The sequence below is a fragment of the Ixodes scapularis genome, unplaced genomic scaffold, assembly GCF_016920785.2.
Source record: "Ixodes scapularis isolate PalLabHiFi unplaced genomic scaffold, ASM1692078v2 PGA_scaffold5__190_contigs__length_132052651, whole genome shotgun sequence".
Lineage (NCBI taxonomy): Eukaryota > Metazoa > Arthropoda > Arachnida > Ixodida > Ixodidae > Ixodes > Ixodes scapularis.
In genome coordinates this window covers 111,934,113-111,961,280 of record NW_024609880.1, presented here as the reverse complement: position 1 = coordinate 111,961,280, position 27,168 = coordinate 111,934,113, and the positions used below count along the sequence as shown (strand labels likewise).

At 45.6% G+C, this 27,168-nt stretch overlaps 1 protein-coding gene across 1 annotated transcript; it reads left to right on the top strand.

Annotated features, from left to right (window-relative positions):
- Positions 1 to 258: 258 nt before the first annotated feature.
- LOC115312191 lies at positions 259 to 26,472 on the top strand. The gene is made up of 5 exons (XM_029971099.2): positions 259 to 453; positions 14,108 to 14,265; positions 20,711 to 20,790; positions 26,083 to 26,184; positions 26,276 to 26,472. Exons 1-5 carry the CDS (start codon positions 259 to 261, stop codon positions 26,470 to 26,472), a joined length of 732 nt encoding a protein of 243 aa, XP_029826959.2.
- The last annotated feature ends 696 nt before the right edge of the window (positions 26,473 to 27,168 follow it).

The following is a 27,168-nucleotide window of genomic DNA, read 5'->3' as shown; positions in this document are numbered from 1 at the left end:
GTTCATAATTACTTTACGAAGCTACTTCTGCTATTTTGTTTTGTATTCTGCTGTTTATGGCGAACACCTGTTTCATCGATTTGTGAAGTCGCTCCTGACGTAACCAACGGCGCTCTCTGAAGAATGCTTAGCTCTCAGCGGAGTCTTGTCAAACATGTCAGCTCTATCCGGTACAGCTGTATTTTAAAATGACAAAAAAAAAAAAAAAACTTCTTATATTACTTAAGCACTGTTCAGTCGATCTCGAAGCCATAGCGAATGTGGATAGCCTCCTCTGCAATGGGCCTGCAGTACGCTGTGTTGTTCGCGTGTGCCATCGCAACTATGATGTGGCCTGCGACGGAGAGCTTTTCACCTATTGCTCACTGGACAAAGAATATGACCATAAGAAACCCAGATAATCGCCCTATATTCAACGACGAAGAACTTGGGCCAATGCAAGATGCATGGCAGGTATGTGATTAAGAAATACAGGCTGTTTCTTTAAGGCTTTACAGATATGTTTTAAAAAAAGACATGAAAGCTACACTAATGCGGTCTGTACATGTGAGTTTTACGGTCGGTGGGATATAGTATAGGTAGGGTTCCGCGTTTTCGGTTTCTATTTTTCAAAATTCGGCGTACTTTTTTCGGTGTTTATTTGAAAATTCAATTTCCGTTTTTTTTTCGGCGTATATTCATACCCACAAAAGTTCATCGGCTTTTTTCGGTGAATATAAAATAAACACAAACGGACACCGGCGCAGATGATCATTGTAGCTCTGATTTTTGTGATCACTCAGGGAATAACGGCACAGATACATTGAAAAAGAAATGGACACTTTATCTGGCAAATATGTGGAACTGTAAAGGAAAAAAAATAGAAAAAAAAAACATAGAAGTACGAACACGTTAGAAATGAAGCCTATGCCCAAGAAAACATGGAACTTCCCCTTCTGTACATCATGATTAGGTGATTTTATTATAGTACACACGCACGTGTACATTCCGAGGTCGTTAATCCACACTCTTTTTTTCCTGGTAATATCACCCTGAGCTTCGAGAATGCCCTCTCCAAGCTAACACTGGACACTGGCAGGCTGTGAAGATAAAGCGCTGCCTGAATCAAACTCGGCCATTCAACTAATTGTGACTGCCAAAAGAGACACGTTGCGACGTTTTCAAGCACAACACAACATGCAGAGCTTGCATCAAGTCAGTCTTCCTTACGAGTTTGAAAACACGCTCGTACATGGCCAAGTCATGGGGCATTTCGGACTTCACGTTGCGATCGATGATGCGCACATTAAACCAAAACGTCGTGATGGCATCCGTGTATCCCATCATTTTGGACACGTTTGAATGGGCACTGTCGTTCCATTTTTTCGCCACGGCTCTGCAGTACGACTGGAATGTCAAAGTGACCTTTTCCGGTTGAAACTGAATTTTAGAAAATAGATTCGACATACGTTTGTCGGTTTTTATCGGTTTAAATCGTAAATGCCGAACCTAAAAACTGATCTTTTTCGGTTAAAACCGAATGTTCGAAAATAGATTCGGCGTACTTTTATCAGTTTTTATCGGTTAAAACCGAAAACTCCGAACCCTAATTATAGGTCGATAATTATCACAATAAATCAGTTATTTAACGAAAATATATTGATGACCTTTTTAATGATTGAAGATAAATATATGATTCCAATCAGAGACCCTCTGAATGTCATCGAACGACGAAAACCACTAAGTGAGTAAATCTTAGAAATACTTGGAGCGCGTAGGGAGCTCAGTGGGGCACTAAAGTTACAATCCTGGGGTCTTCTGGAGGCGACATGACGCCACCAGAAGGGAATCCAAAAGGACACCTGATAAGGCGCCAGCAGCGGCCTTGGTGTTGCTTTGGTCACCCCTGAGAGCGCTCCACCAACCGCGTTCTCAAATTCCGGCTTCATTTGGTATTAGAAAGTTTTAGCAGATTGTTTTTTCGCCCCGATAGGGATACCTCCTCTCCCCTCCGGCGGCCTTTGGCATGGATCGCATCGTTATCGGGTGTCGTTATCAGGGCGAAATAACGATCTGCTAAAATTCTATATTTTCTCGTTTAGCTGAACCTCTATGTCGCCTCCCCTTCCTCCTACCTCCATGGTTACAATAGACCGAGACCACAACTGGCGCTATCACACTGGCGGTTGAGATGCGTTTGCGAAGCGCTTACGAATGCGGCTCAGAGCGACCGCGTTCAGACACACCGATACGCGGTTGGCGGTTTCTCGACGATCACACGTGAAATTTTGAAACTTGCGTTCGGCTACCTGGTTTTTCAGCCCAAAGTCCAGAGAAAATATAAAAAGGGTGCAGGGGAGCCGGTGATTATCTACCATGTTGAATTTAACTTGGGTAGAGAAGAAACATCAGTACGTAGAAGAGACAGAAAATAGGACGACGCCCTTGAGCTGAGTTTGAGACGTCGTCCTGTCTATTTTCTGTCTCTTCTACGTTTTGACGTTTCTTCTCTACTCCAGAGAGCTGTTTTGGCACTCTAAATATTTTTCTCCGGGTTGTCGTTGTTCGCACGCATTACGAGTTTCGGGCAGCGAGAAAAGACACGTGTTGCCACAAAACCCGCCGGGCGATTTCTCCGACTTCGTATGCAAGCAAAGCCCAGCCGGGCGTAGGTGCGCCTTACGGATGCAGAAGAAAATGCTCCCGACCCTTTGTTCGAAGTTGCCCTTCCCGCATAAATAGCAAACTTTTTTTTTTTTTTTTTGGAGGGGGGTGGGGGTATAAGGGGCCAGTTTTTCTACCGCATTCTTCGCTCTTATTATTTCCGGAGTTGTGAGCGGCATTGGTGGAACGTGGTGCGGGGGAATGTGTTCGGTGCTTGCCGGTCGTGACTTCGTTGGTGGCGGACGCTCCTCTTGTCACTCATACGCCGATCGAGACTACTTGTCTGATATTAAGCTCGAATAAATTCCGTATGGATTTCTTACACATCGTCATACAAGTACATTTTATTTCTTGAGTGGGTCCCCTTAGTCCTTTTGGTTGTAGCAAACGTCACAGGTCGAGCTAGCGCAGGTACCTTGCGAGATCCGCGGTAGTGTGTTAGCAACGCAAATGGGCTCACGAAGTCTCTCGGCCTTCGTGGTGGTCATGCACTGTGTCGAAAGCTTTCAGTAGTTCACGCGACTGTCTTAGTGGTCACAAAAGCTGCCATTTCGATCGATCGGCAGTGGGTTCCGATCTTCTACGGGCAAGGACTAACAAGGCAGAGGGCGACGGGCTTTAACACCTCCAATAAAAAAAAAATTAAAAAAAGAAAAGCTCTTACTCAAACTTAATCACCGCAGCGAAAACCGTTAAGACTACGAGTCAATTTTTTTCTCGGCGGATTCAAGTGACGGACGTCAACATCACGTTTCTTAGTTTCTTTATCTACTTCAATGATAGGACTACAGCACCTTGGACGCCTCCCCAGCGACAGATGCCATCTTGTTTCGAAAGCCACCGACGTCACGTCAGCGTCGAGTTGAGATTTGTTGCCGCTTCGCACTTTGGGAAAGCGGTCGGGAAAAATCGGTCCCGAAGCGGTCTGCAAAAGCGCGCCCCAACCGCTCAATCCCAGCCGCTTTGCGGTTGAGAAGGCGTGGATCCGCTTTGCGGCTGCCGATCTGTTTCCAGTGCCATGATTCGCCATTACTTTAGTTCATGGGGGGCAGACGCCAGGGGTGCTATGTTGCGCTTTTTGCACTCCCAGGAGACTTGGAAGAAGGAAGTACGTCAATGACTAGAGCAAACGCAGATTGGATGTTGACAGAAGAAAACAAAATCAACATCCAATCTGCATTTGCTGCGTTGTTGACGTCACTTCCTTCTCCCTAGTCTCCTGGGAGCGCAAAAAGCGCAACATAGCCCCCCAGTTCACGAGACAGCTAGTGCCACCTCGTGCTCTGCTCGCACAGACTCTTAGCGCGGTTGTTGCGCGTGCAGAAAGACTACACTGTTAGCAAAAATCGACACCTCTGGACGCGTAAACGGTTTTGACAGGGCGGGTGCATATAGAATGGTGTATTTTTTATGCGCGGGGTCTTATGTGAAATAAACTCCTTTGAACGTGTACTTCCTACCGCGGTCGCACATCTTACGGCTGCTTCTTGCGACGTCCTCATAAAATGGCGGCCGTTTGACGTGAGGCGGGAGCTAGGAGTGAGGCCCAGCGTATTAAACGTCTTTTCGCCAGCGTGAAAGCCTAGGTTGCACACGGCCATCCTTAGTCTTCCATGCGCGCTAAACCGCCGCAGGCACCCGCCCCGAAGCACCGACACCATATACAGTACGGCGATTACGCGACACTGGAAGAGACTGCATCAAGCCACGTCTTTCTCTGTACACAAGTTCCAATCGGCTAATCGGTTCACCCGACCTTCGGGGCCTCATTCCGGTCGCATTTTCACCAAGAGCGGATAGTATTCAAATAAAAAAATATGTTATCGCCCATGGGCTTAAAAGTTTGAACCACGACAAATCGCTCCGACACCGACCCGGCCGTCGTTCCGGACTGTAACTCTCACCTCTTTCACGCAAGAAGCAGCGTTAGACACGAGAACGCGCGGTTTCGGCGTATCCATTAGTACTTCGTGTGTACGGAAGCAACGCGGCTTTCCTCATAGGAATCGGTCTTTAAAAGAGGCAGCGAAAAAACTGAGTGGCTGTGTTAGCAGCGCCATTTTAGTGCGCGGTTACTTTCCTACTAGCCATAGTGGTTATAGATTTTTTTACACAGTAAGTGGACGTATAAAAAACGCTAAAATAAAATTGGACTACTGCTTGCGCCACCTAGTAAGCATACTAAAAACCACACAAAAAAAAAAACGGGAGATTTGCGGTTTCGGTAACAAAATGCTCGAGCGGATGGCCGCCACAGAGCACGGGCGCCCATTAGTGTAGACGTGTAGACTCGGCACCACTGATCTCTATTGTAGTAGGCTGGATCGCGGACCGCGGCCTTGGCAGCTTGGGCCGAGTGCCGCTACCGGCGGCCATTGATTGACACCAGCCAATGCTTGGGACTCTATGGGAAGAACGAGAAAAAGTGCCGTTTTTCCCGTTTCTAAGTTTTTGTCGGCAGTGAAACTTTTGGCTGCTTTTCGATAAGCCCGTCAAATAGCTTGCGTAAAAACATTAAAACTGACAGCCGTTGCAGTTCTTATCAATAAATATTTTGTGGGGGAGAGTGACTCCGCTGTAGTGCAGCTCAATGAGGTGAGAGTTTCAATAGTGACAGACCTAGAGTTAGCGCGGAGTCGGTGGCGGTTTTGTTGTGTTGGGTTTAGCGGTCGACAAGCTCGAAGGCTTTGCTACGCGGAATTCGATCACTCCCGGAAAGTCGCTGTTGAGATGGAACTTCTTGGTCATACATCAACTGCTGGGCTGCCCCGAGGACGGTCTCAATGACGGCAAGTTCCTTTGTTTACTCCACTAGGAGAGCAAGCTTGCCAGCTCAGCCGTAGGTGCTCCGGTACGTCTGATTTTTTTAATCAGCGTTCGAACATTTGGCAAATACCAATTTTATTTCCAAATACCCAATATAAGGAACGCAGCGCACCATAAAATACTCGCCTCCGAGCACAGCGTACATGCTTCAATATTCTTACTTTTGTGCGTTTCTCCGTTAGGCTTGGGTATATTGCCTGGTGTCAAGCAATGGCCGCCCGTGGCGACACCGACGGGCTCCCGATCCGCGATCCAGCCTACTACATTAGAGAGCAGTGCTCGGCACCAACAAACACGACAGAGCTACTCATCGGCACGAGCTCCGCGGCACGAGAATAAACAGAATATTTTCACTTAAAGACCTGCTCACACTATACTCTGTTTCATACTTAGCGTGCAACGCTGTCAAAGCTACTGGCGCGAGCGTGGGGCTTGATCTCGTTGATCATTTGCACGCGTTCTCGCGCAAAGAAAACCGTAGATGAAGATACGCGCTCGCGCAAGTAGCTTTGACAGCGTTGCACGCTAAGCATGAAACAGATTTTAGGTAACCTTCATGTGCGCTTTGCTTGGGGTGATGACATCTGGCCATCTTGTTTTGAACGCTTATTTTTATTTTTTGTTCTCAAGCGCGTAAAAGAGCGTGTCCGTGCGCGCACTCGTGGCGCTGACTATGCTACAGCGACATTTTGTTTCCTGCGATTTCTTTGAGTTTTCCCTGTGAGCGCGTGCTGTCGGCATCGGGAACTACAAGCGATGGCATCACCCTAAACAGAAGCACATTGAGGCACTCTAGTTCACATATACAACGTAGCGCTACAAGCGTAGCGCTGACCTCGCGCTAAGCGTGTGCTGAGCGTTCACCAGCTTTGCGTCCCACCGTCAAAACCGTTTCTCATGGCAGACAATAAGTAGCAGACATCACGTGAGCATCGCTGCATCAGCGCTTCGCTGCATGTGAGGGCCTTAAAGGTGCCTTCAGGAGGTTCTGAGATTGCCTAAATATGGCGAAAACTTACTCTGCGGGATATGCGCATCCTAGAAATCCATAGATCAGATCGATGCGCGACTGATTTTCCTATGAAAAAAACAATGATTGAACACAACGAGATCATCTCCGGCGACGGGAGGAGCATTGTTCCGGCAGCCAGGATGACATGTGACCAATGAAAACGCGACGTTTTGTTGAGATTGCAAAGGCTGTTATTACAAAACATGTGTGCTTTTGTAGACGATAAAAGCAAAAAAGACTGCATAAAATCGTTCCTTTTTGGGAGGAGAGGGAACATAATACTGCAATAACCATCCCAAAAACAGCGCGTTATGTTTTTTTTTTCTTCTTTTTTTCTTTTTTGCGAATGATGATTCTGCTTGTTTGCGCTCGAGCGGGCGCTCGCGGGATTGAATCGTAGTCCGGGCTGTATGGGCAGCGAGCAGCGCGCATTCGAGATATCACTCCGCGGTTCTACCGGTCGTAGGCGCGAAGATCCTTCGCTTGCTATTGGCTGACAGTGGTCCTCGTTTCGGAACATGCTCCTTCCATTGTCGGAGATGAATTCGGTGTGATGCGATCTTTGATTACTTTTTAACGCCACAGCGTTTAGGAACTCATGTAGCAGAAAATCCGGTGCCGGCGTCAGCGTCGGTGTCGCTGGAACGGAAAATCCTTATGATCGACAAGGTCATGACGTCACAGTCACGTGAGACGTTACGTGTGACGTCAAAAGTCACACCTGGTGTCACAAGACGCCAGACAAGATACCGGCTAGCACATGCCGACGCGCTGCACATCTTGGGAACGAGCTCGACTTTATATGTTTAGCAATCGCGTTCCACTCTTGAAGGCGAAGCTTAAACTGCCTAATGCAATTTTTTTTTAAATCGGGAAATCGGCCAAGTGTCGTCATGATCTGGGAATTTTTAGGATGCTTCGAGCCAGCAAAGTGAGTTATCACCATATTTAGGCAATCTCAGAAACCTCCCATTAACTGAAAAGCTTGTTGGTAAAATTTATTGACACAGAAAGAATAAAACAAACTAGGGACGAAGGGCGACGAGCATTTCTTTTCGAGTAGCAACGACATGAGTGAGCTTACAAGTACCTTCTGCAATCTAGGGCCGTCATGAATAAAGGAGAGAAAGGGTGAGCGGTGTATTATGTGCGTGTTCGCCACGTATAGCAAACACGACCTCTTGAAGTGTCCTCGGGGCACATTTAAACGCGGTGTCGGTCGCACCATATATCTTCCGTCCTCAGCGTCGAACACGCTAGACTGAGAATAAGAAAGAGATACACTTCAGATGAATGTAAGAAATGCTCATATCAGACATACCGCGGATGTCCAGAGTTGTCCGTCATCCCCATTGCACAGTATTTTCCGGGCTATAGTCCGCAAACGCAGGGGCAAATTTGGGGTCAGAAATAAAAGCTTTTGCTTCGATAGTGCGCTCACGGTGCGGCGGAGTATGCACGGCGTAGCTCGTACGCCGTGCATACTCCGCATTTGGTGCTTAGTGGACACGAAAATCTTCTGATAGACGGCACACCTTGACAAGATTTTCACAGAACAGCTTGTATTATAAATAAATAATAGCTAACATACTCTCTCACTCACAAGATCTGTCACGTCTGGTCATAATGAACGATCTTGAAAAACAAAAGTCTTGCACAGTCTGCACGCGTAGATAGTCCGCGCAGCCTAATATTTCAACTTTTAAACATGTATAGTCCCCAGACCATAGCCCGGGAAATGCGGTATTTTTTTCATTCTAACTGAAGTCAAATGTCATGATTGCATAATTAAAATGAATACTGAAGAAATACGCGAGTCCCAGAAAACTTGCTCACAGCCGATCGACGGCTGTGGCATGTTTATTTAAAAGTCGCCGATGATGTTACCTGGAGGTTCTGTGGCAATGGCGAGGTCACAACGCTTGTTACCCCCTAACAAGAAAGAGTTGTCAGTTATAAAAAACTGAAAAACATAACAAAGAATTCTGAAAATAGCTAAAGGCACAGATGTGCACAGCTGGCTTCTGTGTTTAGCTACTTCGGTGGACTGTAGTCAGTTGGTGTACCAAAGGCTTTGCACAGGCTGCGAGGTCAGTACTCATGACATTCGTCTTCAGTTAGAATGCGGTGGAATCGTTGCCCGCACGAGGAACTGCTGTTGAACTGCAGTTGAACCGCAGTTCTAGCAGCTTTAGTGTCAACAGCGACTTCGTTAGTATCCATTGCAGGAACATCGACACAATTGGCGACTCCAGCAAAATCAATGGCACCTAGCGGCTGGAACAGAAAGCTGTGGCGGCAGGTTTGTTTGCCAGCCTTCTCAAGCGAGTAACATATTCACAGTCCCTGGCGGTCTAAACACAAAACCGTGAATGTATGATAAAAAAAACACGTGAGGATAATCGCCATTACGCAGTTCACACCTAAGGCAGACTTTTCAGTGGAAGTATTTGACATCACATAAATATATTTTTCGTCATGTGAACGTGCTATCTGCGTGGGTGTGTGGACCGAAGCGCGATTACATGGTGAAAGAGAGACGCACGACTGGTCCAAGGAGTGTGCGGGTTTCACCACACTACCGGCTTATCGGTAAACGCAGTATATGCCTGCTTTGGAAAGTCGACGTTCCGTTGCTCTGCACGCTGTGATGAAGCTGCTTTAGACTCGCTGTGATTAAAACATTTGGCCGCTGAAAGCCCAGCGCTATCTTGAGCTTCAGGACCAATCAAAGTTCAGCACGACTACAGCCCACCACATAATGTGGCCTGTTTTGTACGACAGCAGCATTCTGGCTATCTGCAAATCAAAGTCACCCAATGCAGCCATCCTCGACTTCTACTCTATCCTCCGTTCCGCACACTCGGCTGTCCCATTGAAAGCTGGGTGGTATGGGAGGAACAAGCATCCATAGGATGCCATTCGTCCGCAAGCATGTCTGGAATTCCTCGCTCACAAAAATTGGACAGTTCTGATAAAACCATGTCAACAGTAACTGTCGCTGAAGGACAGGAATAACTGGAAATACCTGGATCCTCTATGTGGATAATCGTTTTATTGTTAGTCTTGTCTATGGAAATACCCAAGCAGTAAGAAATTGAAGTTTTTGTGGCATGAGCTGTTAGGAACATTTAGCATATCTTGTGAATTTGCGTACACCGTTAAACCGTACTGTATTGATTTTGTCTTGTAACGAAACTGGCTTAATCAGGTTGCCAGACTGATCTTTACAACTGGCTGAAACTGCAAATTAACATCAGATCTGATGTACCTTGCATTCTAATAAACAAACTTGAAACACAGCTTGACTAACGCGCCTGGTTGAATTGTTCATTATAAGTAACCTTCACATTCTTCTTCTTTGGTTTTGATGACACTCTAGTGCTAGGTTGCATAGGCACCGGCGCTGGATGGTGGACCACCTAATATTACACTTTCATGATCATGAGTTTCCTGGTGCTGCACATTGTCCTTGTTGGGCACTTGTGGCTGAACGTTCATGTCGTCCGGGAGATGGTTTCTTCCAATCCTTCCTTGCTTACAAGTAAATGTTGCCTGTTTCGTCGTTACACAGCACCATTCTCAACTTGCACCACATAAAATCTTGGCGCCACTTGCTCTTTGACTTGTGCTTGGACTTTCCCTGTTTTGTCATCTCGCAGACGCACAATCTGTTTAGTGCCGAGTGGCTCCAAATGCCTACCAGCACTGACATTTTGTTTGTGTTTTGCCCCTTTTCGTCCTTGTGCTGCTGAGAAGTCTGGCAATCGAGATCGCAATCGTCGTCCCATGGATAACTCGCAAGGTGACCGTCCATTCACGAGTGGTGTGCACCTGTAGTTTAGCAACCCTAACCAAAAATCTTCTTTGGCATACTGAGTTTTTTTTTTTAGACTCATTTTGATTACTTGGACCCCTTTTTCTGCGAGTCCATTTGCTCTTGTAAACCTTGGGCTTGGGGTGATGTGTTCGAAATGGTAACGTTTTGCAAACGCTGCAAATTTTCTGCTTGCAAGTTCTGTACCATTGACGGCGCAGACATCTTCGGGGATTCCATGCCTGGCGAAAACGCTTGTCATATGGTCTATTACTGCAGGAGCACTAGTCTGTTACCTGCACAATTTTAGAGTAATTGGTGTAGGCGTCGTATATCACGAGGTACGACGATTCTGCATGTTAGCAGAGATCAGCTCCAACCCTCTAACACGCTTCACTAGGGACATCTCTCATGATTAGTGGTTCAGCTGGTTGCTGATATTCAAATGTTCGACAAGCTGCACATTTTGATATGTATGGCTCAATGTCGGCATTCATTCTTGGCCAGAATTCGCTCATGCCTAAGTGTCCTTCGTGCAGTCTTCTCAGTTTGTCTGCACGACAAGCTTTAGGAACAACTACTTTTGAGCTCCTTAACAGGACACCGCTGACCAGAGTCAACTTCGATGCGCACCCCTTGAGGTCTCCCTATTGTTCCTGACCCTAGTAGATGCGTGAGGTAACTTCTTGTAGTTCGTCATCATTTTTCGTGGCCTGTTGCAGTTTCTGAAGTGTCGTTTACCTCAATGTTGTGGACACTATGTTGACAGCGTATACATCAACATGATCCAATTCTACCTCTTTCGTTTTCGCCTCTTTCGCTGGAGCCCGAGGCAATCTGTCGGCTAGCACAAAGTTCTTTTTTCAGGTGGATAGCGCAACTTCATCTGACGAGTACAAAATTGCTGCAGCCAAGGTGGCATGGTTCTAATGCTTTTCTTTGCTATCCAGATCAATGGTCGATGGTGGGTGTCCAGTGCGAATTTGCGACCATAAATAAAGTCATAGAACGTCGCACAGGCAAACTTGATGGAAAACGTCTTTTCTTCAATTTGTACATGTCGCACTTCACAGTCGGTCATCACTCGTGACGCATATGCTACTGTACACCACACTGTATCATTCATCTGTAGGTGCGCCACATTGAGCTGTAGGAGTGCCGCTCCCAATCCAAACTGTGATGCAACACTTGTCACTTTTGTCCTCTTTTCGGGGTCAAGAAATGCTCCACTGGCTTGTTAGTCAGCGTTCTCTTTAGGTTGTCGTATGGTTCCTTGTCGTGCTCTTCCACGGAGCAACCCCAAACGAGTACATCATCAACGCCAGTCTTAGCCCTCCAAGTCCATCAAAAACCTCGGTCCTGATCTGTTGAACTGATACTTCCGATGAAGATGGGATGGCAAATGTTAGTGTACGAAATCGGTAAGGTCGAAATGGCGTACAAAACGTGCACACTGGAGAGGCTTTCTGATATAGCGGTATATGTTGGTACCCACTATTTGCATCCAGCCGTGAGAAGATCTTGATATTTGCCAGTTCTGCTTCAATGTCTTCATGGCGTGGCATTTGGTAGTGGTGCCGTTTGATGGATTCATTCACTTGCCTTGGATGTTACATCTATGCAGATTCTAAGAGAACCTACTTTCTTCGTGACTATCACAATTAGGCTTACCCAATCAGTTGGTACATTGACACGGGCGATGACTCCAGCCTCTTCCATTCTCCTGAGTTCTCTCTTGAGCGGTTCTTTCGGAGTTTGTGGCACTTTTAGTGTCATGAAGTAGACGGGTTTTGTACGCCCAGACATATCTTCCTCGTCATTCGCCTCCCTAGAATGCAGCGATTGCCTTTACCAAGTGCTTGGAGGGAGAGTACACGCATTGAATTTTGTGGAGTGTATTACACGTATAGCGTTAATCGGGCTTGTCTAGAACGCGGGAGGGTGTAGTTTTCTCGCACTACTGCTATACTGGCGGCATTCGCCGTAACTAATATAGTTACGTGGGGCGTCCTGCAAGCGCTATGGGCTACTTTTGAAAGCCGGGAGCTGCTCGCACGCTCTTTTAAAACGCCAAAAATGTATAGCGATTGAAAGTAAGAATAAAATAATCATTACGAAAAGAACAAAAATAAATTACGCCCAAATCGCTTCTGATTTTCGACAACATGATTTCTTGCTCAGGGGTTTTCACTTAGAGAAGGATGGCATTTTCAATCTCGCAACAGTCCGAATACTGCTGTGTTCAGGGAGCCAATCTGTTCTTCCGGGCGTCGGCGGTTTCGGAAGCAGCCACCACACCTTCTGTCGATCGCCGCCAACGGTTCGCATGTTTTCGAAGAGCCAATCTTTCCTCTCGGGAGCAGGCAGTTTAGAGCAAACGGTGTCGTCGCTGCCCCTGGCTTTTATGTTGTCCCGTAGGTAGTGCATACCGAGGAAAGGAAACTATATGACGTCCCGGTGCCATCGTAAGATGAGTGCATGCCAACAGCGGCGCGGAATTGGAAATCTGCGGGACGACTTTTTCCATTGGCGTACCATTTGGGGGGGGGGGGGGGGGTTGCAACGCCTAACCCCAGTTCTCAGAAAAGGGGCGGCAAGGCATGTGTTTTGCCCCCCCCCCCCCCCCCCCTTTCTGAAACAGCAGCCACAGGGCAGGGCAAACACTGGCCGGTGCGCCCAAGGGATACAAAGAGCACCGCCCACCCCCGGCCCTGGGGTGGGGGGGGGGGGGGGGGGGGGATGGTTTGGTTTCAGCCCCACTCAAAACCAAGTTGGTACGCCACTCCCTCTTTCGTTCTCAGGTAAGAGGGAAAGTGGGCGTAACGAGCGAAAAAACGACGGGAGCCGCGCATCGGCCTCAAGAGCCAGTCCAGTCCGGTCCAAACCAGTCCGTCCAAAGAAAAGACGGCCGCATGCATAAGGTCAATATAGGCTGAAGCAATTAAGATAAATTAAGACCTAGGAAAAAGAAAAAGCGAGTGGTTCTTCGTATCGCGGATGTGCGGACCAGAGCAGGCGCGACACGTGCGAGCAGTGCCTTGCGTTCGGCAGACTGTTCCATGTTGCCCCAGTTACAAGATTCTTTGCTGCAAGTGATGCCAGCTTAGCAGTCACCGGAGGAAGCCGCACTCCCCCCGTTTTATGCAAGACCGATAAGCACTTCTTGTACACAGGATCGCCCATATTATTGACACAGACAACCGTAATAGACGCAAAATAAAAGAACAAGAAGTAAAAAAAGCTTCCATTATCGCCCCATCATTTTCTGAACTACCATATTACTTTCTTACCCCAAAAGAAGAAACAAACAACAAAAGTCTAGACTAAGAGTAAGCATAATCAAGGGAGCGCTAGACACTGATTAACTAGTCATTGCCTAGAGACATTGGATGGCCGAATGCAAATTAAATTTTGGGTTATACATTTTAGTACTACGAAAAAATCGTATCTTTGTTGTGAGTCCTGGGGATGTTTAAGATTCGCTGCGTCTGTGCAGAATTTTTTCTTATAGCATATATTTATGTTGATTTGCCACACAAATACGCGCTTGTCATTAATGCAATGACCCGTCCACATTTACGTTGTAATCATGTTGAAACCAATGTAAGAGGTACAGGTGTTCGATTCGCTCCTTACTTCGTGCATGAGCGTTACTTCGCTGTGATATAAAGTGGAGCAATGCCTGATTTCTACTGTCGACGTTATACGAATGCTTAAATCTGAGTGAGTGCCTTTTTTATTTGGCGCTACCATGCGTCTTCTCCTAATAAGGGGAGAAATAATGACATGGTTTGTTTTGTCGTTTGCAGGTCCTGGAAGAAACATCGAAAGATACATACTTCCTGATGTATCGCAGCAGGGATCCCGCTTATAAGAAATGTTTACACGCAAGAGCCAATATCACAGACAAAACGAACAAAACCGCCACTTATAAAATAAGATTGTACATTCCACGGAAAAAAATATAGTAAGTTCTTTACTAATCTTAATAATAATAATAACAATAATATTAATAATAATAATAATATTAATCATCAAGAATCAAGAATAGGCTTTATTTGGTGCCTAGGAAGGAGCTTTCGGTTTTAGTACTAGCACATCCAAACACTTTCTATACCTAATACACATGAAAAAGGTAAATGCGTAACCAAATAAAAAAGTAGGACAAGACATAAACACTTTTATATTGAGGTAAAGTTGCACATTGGCAATACAATCAGTGAAGAGATATCTGCCTAAAAAGACAGTGACCCCTTCATATTTAGCGGAATTAAGGAACAGCATCAACAACAAACTTCCACGAAAGTATTATTTGGAGTCATGCAACGGAATGCGCCGATGTCGTGTTAGCGCTAACAGTGTCGCGATGTGTAATACGGTGTATAGTTGGGCGAGTTTGATGATGGTCATATTGAATGGGTTAAAACAGCGCAAAAAAGACGAAGGACCAGTAAAAGGAAACACACGGACACAGCGCGATCTGTACCTTCGTCTATTGACAGGAATGTATTTGGCACTCGCTCTAGCCTGAAGGAAGTGCTGGGTCAGATGCTGCTCCACATTACCGAGGTGTATTCCAGATGGGATCAAGGCAACGCGAAATAGAGAACAAAGAACGTTTTCGGGTTCGAAAATACTCTATAGACATCCTACCGGCAACACCCAGAGTACGCAAGGCGGATATTTTCATGTGATCCATATGTGCGTCAAAGCGGAGAGAAGAAACAAATATCACAGCAAGGTCTCTGGCTTCGCTAATAGGACTTACAACCTCTTAGTGGATACCGTAGGGAAAACATGTGCTGTGCGTTCTTCTCGTGTAGGACATTACTTTAGTTCTAGCCTTATTTAAGATGAGATTATTAGTCATGCACCAAATATAGAATGAACAGGCATCTTCCTTAAGTATCTTGCAATCACTGGCACTGCGAATTTCACAAAATATCTTATTATAATCTGCATATTGCAAATCTTAGCTATAATCTTAGACACGACAGTGACAAAAATAGAAAAAAAAATAGAGGTTTCGGCAACGACCTCTGAGGGGCCCCGGACGAGACACCATATCTCAAAGAGCATTTGCCGTTTATAATTATAATTATAATTACTATAATTAGTATTATTACAAATATAAAATTAAAATTTTATTATAATTATAAAAAAATGTAATTATAATAATATTAATTGCAAGCGTCGTGCTTAAGGAGCTATGGCGGCTCCGGCAAATCCTATATTGGCTTGTGGGTCCCACCCGGGAAGTCGCCAAAAAAACAAGCCAGCAATAAAACAGTACAAATCAAATACCACACGTTAAATAGCGATCTATAGAAACACTGAGTCTAAGGCTGATTCAAAAACAAATTCAACATCAATAAAAACATTGAATTCAGGGCTGATTCAGAACCGAAATTCAAACGAGGAGAAACACCATGTCTAACATAGAGCACCAGAGCCATTTTTTACTTTTTCCTAGAATCTAAAAGGGAGGCAGACGCTGGGAGCGGATTGAAAATGTCCGCAACATAGTAAGCTCCAGTTCCCATCCCACACCTCGTGAAACAGCGAGGACGCTTAAAACGGGCGGCCTGTTTTAAAGTGCGAGACGGTTCATACGAAACGATAGTTCTGCGTTCAAAAATACTGGAGTACGACTGCTTTCCGGAATAAGGAATAAAAATTTGACATTTCGATATCGCTGAGAATATTCGTGCTGTTAGAGAAAACTGAGTTATATGCCACACTTTTCAAAATACTTCTGAGAATATTGTTCACCTCGGCATGCCGCAGCCCTGCACCGTGAGCAAACACAGCCACCCCGTACCTGAGTGCACTGTATGCCAAGGCATGAACTAGAATTGTTGGGACATCCAAAGGAAACAAAAAAATATAATATTATATAACAGAAAAGATACGCACCGGAAGGCACGACAGTTGTGGGCCATGTGCCCATTCCAGTATATGTGTTCAAACATAAGTCCTGCGTGCATCGTTCTACCAACCCATTGAATACGATCACAAATACCTTCTACACCGAGCAAGAAAAAAAGCGTGTCTATGAAACCGAATTTTAGAGGGTTCCGGAAACGCGTCAACTTAGCTCTCGCCGAGTTCACCTTCAAAAGATTACATGCCTATGCCTATGCTTAACCTCATTGACATTAGTTTCCAAATTATTAAGGGCGATGTCAAAATTAATATGCCAAAAAAAAAAACAGCAAAATGTCGTTAGCGTTTTGATAGCACCCACATCCAGAAATGGCAGAAACAAGATCGTCGATATAAATGTGATACTTCGTTTTACCTTATGTCCATACACAGCCGACGTTACCAGCTGATGGTACCATCCAGACATCGTTAAAGAGATAGCATCAAGATGTTCGTCGTGTTCATGTACGTGTTCTATCATTGCTGAACCAATCATAAACAAAAAAGGCCATGTGACTTGAGCTTTCGACGCGGCTTCTTTTGGTCCCATTAGCGAATAGCGTCGGCTGCGCCCGAACTTAAGCTGAAACGAAGCCTAAATAAAAGGGGCGATGGCGCAGAACACCGTGGAACCCCCGCTCGCAGAAAGCAAAGGTTATTCACTTCCCGACGCACTTGCACACACGGTGACAGTCCAGATAACATATCTGACGATAGTGAATGAAAGGGTCCCCGAAACTCAAACTTATAATTTACGCAGCCGAATCGAGTGATTGACGCTATGACAGGCTTATGACACGACCAAAAACAATAATCTTCGACGTCAACTAAGAGCAGCACCGAACCATTCTCAGGTACAAATCCGTATTGCAATTCGGATATCATGGGGTGGTTGTACAAAAATCTAGTCATCCCTGAAAATAGGTTGCTTTTCTAAAAGGTGCCCCAAAACAGGCGATATTGATATGAGGCGGAAATTCTCCAACAAAGTTAGTTAAAAATATGTCACTTTCAACTCTTTCGTATGCTCACGTGCCCTTATAAAGCCGTTAAGCATAAAAAAATACAAAAACATGGTTTAAAGAAGCAAATTTTCTTTCGAGAATAGTAACGGTACTTCCATCGGCTTCAGGTGATATAGTCCACTTTATACTAAACAGAGCCGACTGGAAACCTTCATCCCGACCCTAAAAATAGCAGAAAGGTAATTTGCACATTTCAAAGTTATTTCCTGAACATCGGCACTGTTATATTTGTCTAACGAGCTAGCAAAATTTAAAAAACAAATAAACGTTAAGCTTTTTCAGTTTTCTTACTATCGTCGGGCAAAATTCTTGTACATGACGTCATGAATTGAGCGCTAGCTGTGGTTGCCTGTGAGACCTTTGGCAAATGATCAAGTTTGTGAAATAACGAAACGACTTTCTGATAACTTTTTTTTTAAATAAAGCCGTTTAGCGAAGCGTATGATGGTATTGGCCTTGTTCCTCGCAGCATAAAACTTGCCGAGCTATGTAAAGTTTTTAGCAACTCGCGTACAACGCACCCAAGACCTTTCTTCATCAACGATGGCAGCTAAAATATCCTCAATTAACGAAACGCAAATAAATCCTCGTTTTCTTATTTTATTTTCATTAAAACGTGGCGCAGTGCTTTTTCGCTCAAAGAGTCGCGGACAGCAACAAGTGTTGAGTAAACATGAGAGTGGGATACTCCTTTGAGAGCGCACCTGACGGCAGTTCGAAAGTTGCTCGCAAGCAGTGTTGGCGGTAACTCGTTATTTGTAACGGTGTTTCCGGTAATGCGTTACTTTTATCGGTAACGTCGTATCATACTCGTTACTTATTCAAAACGGTTACGCGTAACGTACTTACGTTACTTATTCCGACTAATGGGTAACAGTTACCTTACTCGTTGGATATCTTCCCAAAACTTAAGCACAATTGTACACTACTATTTTCGTGTTTCTAAGCGCCAAAGCGTCTAAGTTATTTTGGTTGCTCTTTTGCGTTTTTCTTTTTTTTTGCATTTCTTTTTGTGAGTATTTAGGTGCAACCGTAAAAAGATATGGTCATTATATTGAATTTCGGGATTGACCTAATTTTTCTTGCATATGCATATTTATGCTTGTAACGTGAAAAGAGTAATACGCGTTAATTCATAATTTAAAAAAAAAGGTTACGTTAAACTAACGTGGGTTACTTCTAATAAATAGGAAGTTTTCGTTGACCGTTTTCTCACCTCCGCTCCGCTCTCCGCAACGAAGACGCCACTACTGCGCATGCGCGGCGCTAGCCTGGCCTGCAGAATCCCAGATCTCGTATCGGCTTGCGGAGAACATTGCGGTACAGCGGAAACCATCTACGAAAGCTCCCTAGTAACGGTAAAGTTTACGCGTTATTTTTATTTTGACGTAACGTAGGTCGGCAACGCGTTCCTTTCATTACAAGTAACCTATTTGTTGCTTCTTTTATTGGTACCGCCTACACTGCTCATTAGCCTGGTCTGCGGCCGCGGTGACTGCATCTGGAGGGCGTCCGCATTGTGGTGCCCAGCGTTCCCGCGCTATAGCTTGAGCTTTCGGACGCCGCAGTGCGGTGAAGGCAGGCCGACGACTGATAGAGGGACGGCGTGGAGCGCACTGTGAAGCTGTTCAATCGGGTTTCACACGGCTGCCGATGACTGCCGATGCGACCCTTTCGAAAGCCCGCCTGCGCGATCATAGGCGACGACCGTCACCGCATTTGGCTCGCCCATCGGTGGCTGGTCCGTCGTCCCGCAATGTCCGCAAAAAGAGCCTCGCTGAAAGCGCGAACAAACGGTGGCATCCTCATAGAGTATAGTTGGGGAGGCGGTGTGCGCCGACAGGCGACAAATCTTATTTGAAATAACAAGAACTTTAGAAATTTTTAAGTTTTTTTTTTTTTTTTTTTAATGATCGCTAAAGCGTATGGGCTTGCGGGCAAATTGCTTTACCAGACACAAAAATTGTTTGGTGCAAGGTGTCGGCGTCAGAGCGTTCGACAGAGTCACAATTAGTAAGGTACAGAAAGCACAAAAGAGAAAACATTACGAATCAATTAAAACATGATATTTCTGTCAGGCAGTCAGAAATAATTCATTCGGCCGAACAAGTAGCACGTGATATAGACGTTTGCAACCGGCCATGCTTCGAAAGCTAGTCTGGCCACGGTGGATAAAAAACGCCTTGTTGATATGCCACATCGTCTGGTGAGAGTTACGAAATTGCAGAAACAATGCAAATTGGCGAAGGGAAGAAATGATGCTTTTGGGTCTTAACTTCTCGGCTAAGTGGCGCATGGCGCAAGGTACCGCCCAAAATGAAGGGAACAGCCGTTAGCATTCATCCATGCATCTTGTTGGGCAACCAGTCTGGAAACCGTGGAAACGCCTCAGCAGTGCTTGAAATTCAGTCGATCTGCCCACACCAGCAGCAAGATGGCGGCGCCCAGGAGACGAAGACAAGAGGTGTACCTCGCTCTCCTGCTCATGTTCACGTCCTTCCATTTATTCGCCGCGGTTTAGTGATGGGTGAATGAGAAAAATTAAAGCCGTTTACAGCTCCCTGTAACGCCGGCAGCACTTGAGGAGGAGGATGGAAGAGTACTGGGGGGAGGGTATACTTCTCCTCCCTACTGCTCTCCCCGTCATCCTGCCTGCTACTTCGCCACGTCGCCCCCCTGAGGTTACGCGGCCCCCGCGAGGTTACGTGACCTCAGGGCGGTCACGTGATCTCAGGGGGGGGGGGGGGGGCGGTCACGTGACCTGACGGTTTCGCCGACGCCGCTCAAGCCAGAAACGGGCGCCTAAGAGCTGCGCTCTAAAATACCTCATCCGCGGGTTGCGCTAGGAGGCGCCCACACAGTGCGCCGTAGTCTTCACAACGCCTCTCAAGAGGAAGGCGCAGGCTGCACGAGGAGGTGATAGCCTAAGAGAAGCGGCGATGCACTGAGTATATGTATGCGCTTGCTCGACGTGCCAAAAGAGCAATACCACGTAGAACAAGAAGACAACGGTGGCGCACTGCGTCACTGTGGATCCCCGAGCCGCCCTAGGCGACAAATACGCTGAATGTTTTGCGCAAAAGTATGAATCCAAATACGCTGACGCTCGACACGAGTCGCCGCAGGGCGCCAGAGGAATCCATCTTAGGCCGTCGCCGCGTGCTAGGGTCGCGCTGGTTGTGAGATGCTGCGAGAGGCGCTGGCGGTAATGCTGACTCGAGGCAAGCGGCAGTGCGAGAGCAATTAGTGATCACGTAGGTGAGGAAAGATACAGGCCTAGTCATCTGGCTCGTATTGGAAAGATACACAGGTTGAGAAAGAGAGAGGGACGTTAGAACAGGGAGAGGACCGAGGTGGTCCTCGTCCTGCTGCGACCGAAATTCGTGCGTTAAAACGAGGCGCTGACACTACATACATTTTGAAATTTAATTTTCTCGTAATTATTTTTTCTTTACATTTCAGCGAGAATACCACACTACAAGTGAGAGCTCTAAGTCAAACTGACTACCCGCTTGAAAACGTTATACGGGCAAACTTGAAAGGTACGTAATACTCGGAGGGGGAGGGGGGATACGGCTTGGAAGGGTAAACTTTTTAACCCTCCGTCCAAGGTGATTCCAATTTCTAGGGCGATCTAAGCCTCCCATTAGAAATGAATAAATTCAAAGCCTCAGCCTTATAGACCAAATCTATAGTATTCTGCGTTTCCTAAGTTTCTAGAAAAAAGGTACTTCATTAAAAAATGTTTTAAAGAAAAATTATAATTGCATTCCACGAATGTTGTATATTGAAGTCGAGTGCCCATAGGGCAAGTTAAGCTAGATATCGAGAAAAGGCAATTCTATAGACAATACAATTACACATCAGAATAACAAAAACATTTCAACGTTAAAAAATACATTTTCTCGTACAAAATTTTCTGCCAAAAAGGAAATTAGCGAAGAAATGCATATGATGTTTCAACCTTACGTTTTTCTATTTTCTATAAATGCCAAGCCTGCGAAATTCACCTGGAGCATAGGTAACACCTCCCTCTTTGAGAATTCGTTATCTCTTTGGCAATAAATACCAGATTTCGTTTTCTGTGAGCACACTATTTCTGCTACCACGCAAGCCACGACAGATAAACTGCCGAGAACAAAAAGGCAAACGACGCCGAAGGAGGGCAGCAGAGTAGCAGCCTGATTTGAAGTGTAAGATTCTGTCAAAAGGGCACTGCTGAAAATAACACAATACCACGTCACTGGGCAGGACCAATCGAAAGCCCTGTTTTGGGTCCCAACCAGTAACATTGCCCTGTGCGACTGAAGCAGTTTATAAAATCCATTTCAGGTGTGGTAGGGTGTATATAGCTCAAATCGAATGCTTTCTTAATGACAGATTGCGAGAACACGCGGCCTCACTTACCAATGGTTTTGGTTCAGAGCTGCAAATTCATGGCAAAGTTTGTGGATGTTGACCTCTTTTCAACGACGTGTATGCGACCGGGTGTAGAAAAGGAGATGCTTGAAGCGGCTCTGATACACCATTGTGAACAAGGCTCGTGTATTAAATAGCATCTTTTCATTTGATAAAAAAAATACGATTTTATCGGTCGGGTTTAGCCCTTTGTGTATTTTGGTTGCGTAGGGTAACCAAAAATGTTTCTATATAGCGGTTTCTTTTTCATGAACTTTATGCGCCTTTCCCGTTACGTCATGATGCTGTTAAATCTGCAGTGGACGTGCTTGAATCATGACACTATTTCTATTTCCGCCTTTAATTACGAAAGTATGTCGGTTTTTGCATGGACGCTGGGTATTTTTTACTCTTCAAGCTAGCTGTGACATCCGTGCCATACGTTTGCACGGGGCAATTTTTCAGTGAGCCTTTTAGTTGCAAGTTAGCGCTCGTTGTTGCGACTACCTTCCTGGCTCCGTCCTGGAGTTGGCCTTCACTTGTCGTCAACGGCAGCAAAGCTCCTTACCGCGTTCGGCTTGGCGTGGGCCAACGACGCTAGGCAAAATCACGCTCAGATCCCCGAAACCAGCCCTTGAGACACCGGGCCGGTGGTGGCCCTCTCTGAGGGCTTTAAACACAAAAAGAAAGTCTTCCGGAAGCCACGAGAGGATCGTGAACGCCAGCCCTTGCAAGGAGAACCGCCGGTGTGCGTGTGTTTGTCTGTATGTGTATGTGTGGGTCTGTCGGTGTTGTGTTTTAGTTCGAACGGCAAAAGCGTCGACACCTTGGATCAGACACCGCAGCATGGCAAGAGCGGCTACGGCATGCTTCATCTGTACCTCGTTGAAAGAACACAGGGCAATTGCATCAGCCACCCCCGCAAATCGAACACAACGTGAACACTTAAACTCTGGGGAAGGCTCCTCTCGCTCAGCGTGCCTTCCCGCCCTCGGAGGACTATATCACATGGCCTCAGGAAGCCCGAAGACGCCGATTAACCAGTCGACCATGCCATCTGTTTATTTAGTCTGTACATAAAAGTTATAATTCAGAAATCCCACTCCAGGTCTGTTACTTCGGGGCTATGCGTTCAGTGAGCCACATCCCCGAATCCTGTTTTCGCACCTGAGATCGTCACCTCGAAAACGCCATATCGTCTTGTGCTTTGCTTCTTCTGTGTCTCGCCTTTTTTCTGCTACTCTTTTATCATGTCGGTCAACAACCAACTACCCGTAAATTCACTCTTGTTAACCAAATTACATCGCCGTTACTTACACCCGAAGCGCACTTTTGTCCGAAGCTAGCACAAAATTTAAATGGAGCTCCCGGTAAGCCTAAGTAGAGCGGCAGTCACCGTTTCACTTGGAGATCCAGTGGAACAACGGTGTCTGGAACCCGTCTCAGAATGGTGTGTTTACCACGTCTAAAAAAGTGGTCCCTCGATTTCCGCCTGATAACCTCACACAAGTGTCGTGCTTTCGCCGACCGCGATCCTGGAAATGTCCCAGCAGCGGTGGCGGATGGGACAGTCGCCTGTTCTACTGGAGACCGCCCTCCAGTGTGGAAGCCAATGGAAGCTTCGGTAGCCAGAAGTTGGGACGCTGCGACGACAGCGGCGCTCGCGTTCGCTCGTGCTTTTTGCCAGCTTTTCTACGGTCAACCGCCAGGATCGCGACATCTGACAGCAAGACACTCCGGCTTCTGTGACGTTATTTGTGTCCACTTCGGCACCACTTCGTATGTACGGGCTAGAATGGACGATAGAGAGACCAGTCGGAGACTCGTTCCAGGTACCATATGTGAAACCAAAAGACCCTGAACGATCTAGGCCCCTAATAAAACGTCGGTTGCCGCTCTGCTTAGGACTACCGGATGCTCCTTTTTACATTGCGGTTTCTTGTAAGCAATCCCATGACGTACGGCCAAAAGTGCTTTGATGGCCGACGTGCCGTTTAGTACTCAAAAACGTGTCTACTCAGAGGTGACCATAACCCTGGAGAGTGGGGAAACGGAGGGGGAGCCATTACACTTTAGATTAAGTTGTCATTCAGTAAGGCGGGGAGTTGTCAGGTCTGTGCTAACAAACTCACTCAGGTTTCCTTGTTCTCACCGTTTGGGCGCCGGTTTGAAAAAGTAGCTTCGTACATTGCCGCGCGAGTAGCTGACCAAGTAGGCAGCGCGCTCGTGGCCTAGGATGCCCGACCCATACGTATGCATTTCATTGAATATATCTGCACACTATAGTCTGTATACGCCACTTTGGTTTGTGCGCCTGATTGGGTGTCAATTTCGACATGCTTAAGACCTTGAAAGAATCTTATATTTCACGATTGCGTATAAGTGATATTCATAAAGTGAATTTATCAGTGTAATCCTTTTGTAATTTACCATATCCAGACCGGCCATAAAAAAAAGTCACTCGTGGCCTAGCGGTTATCGGGCTTGCCTTCCTCGCAAAAAGCCATGTTTCGATGCCTGGCCGCGGGTACACATGTGTGTTGACACTGTAATGCGGTGTTCTGGTAAATTTGGAAGCCATGTTGATGATTCGAGGTTAGAATTTTCTACGCGCCGAACCTTCTACGGCGATTGTTCCCGAAGCCCACGCGCTTACAAAAGGGACTCCGCGTGGCAAGCCGCGGTCAGTCTCGCCACATGCGTTCGATCCTGCTGTACTGTTACGCCGACTTCGACGCCCGCGACGCTCTGTTGTTAAGTTGTGTTTCCTTTTTGTTTTGGGCACAAATTCGCCCCATAAAACATTTAAGTTTCCTCAGTTATCCTTTGTTTCGTCACCTCGTCATTCGCGACGATATTGTTCTTCGCTGACTACAGCAGGGAGTTCCTGTCTTCGGTCATCCATCATTTGCTGACAAATTCTAACTTGCCGATATACGTCCTAGCAGAGAAAAGTAGGGTTGCTTGCCTTATTTGCGTGTCTCCCATAACCTAAAACACCAGCGCGGACGTTTTGTGCCACAGCTGTTTTTTAACCAGATTTTCGGCTCGACCGGCTTGCACTTTTTTCGTCACAGAAGGCAGGTTGTGAAAAAAATCAGGGACCCTACGGTGGATTGCGATCTGGGTGTAATGTAAAATATTCCCGTGAAGTGTGGTTCTTGCTATGTGGGTCAGAAGGCTAAGTGTTTTATTCACAACTTAATTTAACAGAAAGGAACGGTGAAAAACAAAACCGAAGATTCAGAATTAGCGAATCATCTTTCTTCCGAAGCAATTGTGTCGTTGTTTGGAAAATTACTGAAGTGCTCCACAGGGAAAGGGATTGTTACAAACGTTCAGTGAAATAGTCGTTGATGATTCATGGGCACGCTTGTTGTTTTAGCGACATGTTCGTTTCTCTAGACAACTACATGAAAGCGTCTCTTAATTACAGCCGTTTCATTATGGTTCTAATGGTAGTTGGCTGTCCTCGTTCCTTCTCTTGCTTCGTGATCATTGGGCTATTCACTTTGACTATGTCCTCAGTAACAGTCCGTCGCACGGTGCAATCTATCGTCTCTTTGTTGCGGAATCTGGTTTAGAGGCTGATGTGTGCCCTCTTTGGATACGTGTATTCCGGTTAGTTACGCGTGACTTCATCGCTATCCTCCATGTCTTCCTTTGGTCTCCTTGGTTTCCTTTCTCTTGGTTGTGAATTTAAGGTTGTGTTTTGTAAAATAAACTTCAGCTGCGTTTGGAGATTCGTGTTGTCCTGTTTTTCTGTTTCCCAACTCTCTAGGGTTCAACATGGCAGCTCTTAAGCAGCTCGCTGGTACCCTTGAATTAAAACTTGTTCCGATTCGCTCTATTTGAATTTAAATATGTTCTGCCATTTTGTTCTGCACTGGAGAACAGCTGCAGCGAAGAAGCTTTTGCGGGTCTCGTTCAACATCTTCGTACTTACTGTACTTACTGCACTGTGGTTATATCTTAGCCTGTTTCAGACAATCGTCGCATGAGTCAAATTTCTGAAAGTGGCAACCGTTTGCTTCAATTTTAAAAGTAATGACCAGGAGGCTCCGCAATAATATTGTATTGTCATTTTCAGTCAAGTCAGGCTTTATATTTATCACTAAATATTAACAAAATTCGAGGGTCAAATAAAATGAATCTAGTAATAAGTCAAGCATTCTCACCAACATGTGCTTCTCCAGATTTAAAGTTTTCGGCAATGTTGCTCAAAAGTGGAAATTCGGAAATTAAATGTAACAATGCCAAGTTACAAGTTATAACGAAGTTATCGTTGTTATATTTGTTGCTATATCGTTGTTATACTGATATTAATAACGAAGTTATTAATATCAGTATTAGTGTGCAGTCTTGAAGATTTTAGCTGCGTAATCGTCTAAACTATTTTGAAAGTGCGATACAATGTTTTTGTACCCGAAAACCAGGAACACTCCCAAGTGCTACTCCAGATCCCCCAGGAAGCTACACGTACGTGCAGTATGATAACGCCTTCTACCATTCCAGCGGTAATCCCTTTCCTGATACGGGTAAGTTAAGGTTTCATGCTCGACAAACGTGGAGCATTCTTGTTTTTGAGGTATTTACCAGTTTCATTGCAAAAATGACGTTCCCACGCAGGTGTTGGTGCGGAGCCTCAGTTTTGTACATCAAAATCTGCTTCAACCAAATTTATCCTAGACAACCACTACTGTACTCCGGAAACTCTTCAGTATATGGACTTCTATGTGGTATACAACGAGCCGCAATGTTACATTCTCAGGAGTCCCGCAGACCGGGGAGGTAAGGACATTAAAACTTCAGCAAGGTTAATGTGAAACTGTATTGTTTTCCGCTACTTTAAGTGGTAAGAAAAGCAGTACAGTTTGCTTTATAGCGGAAGAAGAAACAGATCAATCAAAGTTGCCTAACACAGGAATCTAGAATAAAACAAGCTGCATAAGAAGCGTATTTCGACAGATTTATTTTGCGTTGCTTTTATTTATATTGGAATGTAGACACGTACTATATGTGTAAGATGAACGAAAAGTTATGTAGCATGTTCAGTTTACTGAGGTCGTGCTCTAAATTCGCTGCTAATCGTCGGTGCCTCAAAGGCTTATATTCATTGGTACGTCCACGAAAACAGGGGCACTCTTGGCACCAAAGTTTTGTTCCAACAAAAAAGGAGTGTTCCAAACAGTGCCCAGTGTCGTGCACAATCAACATTTGTTTAATCTGGACAAAAAAGGTAAATTCACAGGACTGGAATGAAATGTCTTACCCTGCTAGTATCGTGTGTGATTTTTATTACAATAAGAATTTCAGTGCTACGTAATTTGAACGTAATTTGATGCTCAGTTGGAGACTCGCAAGTAAAAAAGGCCTATCCGAATGATTTACATTTGATTGATAATGACAGGTAGGCAGTAGTGCAGAAAAATTTAATAGATGTTTTATGCATCGCCTCTGCCAATAAACACCTAAAACTGAAAATCCCGTGTAGGCGATAACATGGAGATTTATTCTATGAA

Coding starts and splice junctions, on each gene's coding strand:
- LOC115312191 (XM_029971099.2), top strand. CDS start 259: ATGTGGATAGCCTCCTCTGCAATGGGCCTGCAGTACGCTGTGTTGTTC. Junction 454..14,107: donor CAATGCAAGATGCATGGCAG/GTATGTGATTAA, acceptor TGTCGTTTGCAG/GTCCTGGAAGAAACATCGAA. Junction 20,791..26,082: donor TATACGGGCAAACTTGAAAG/GTACGTAATACT, acceptor CCCGAAAACCAG/GAACACTCCCAAGTGCTACT.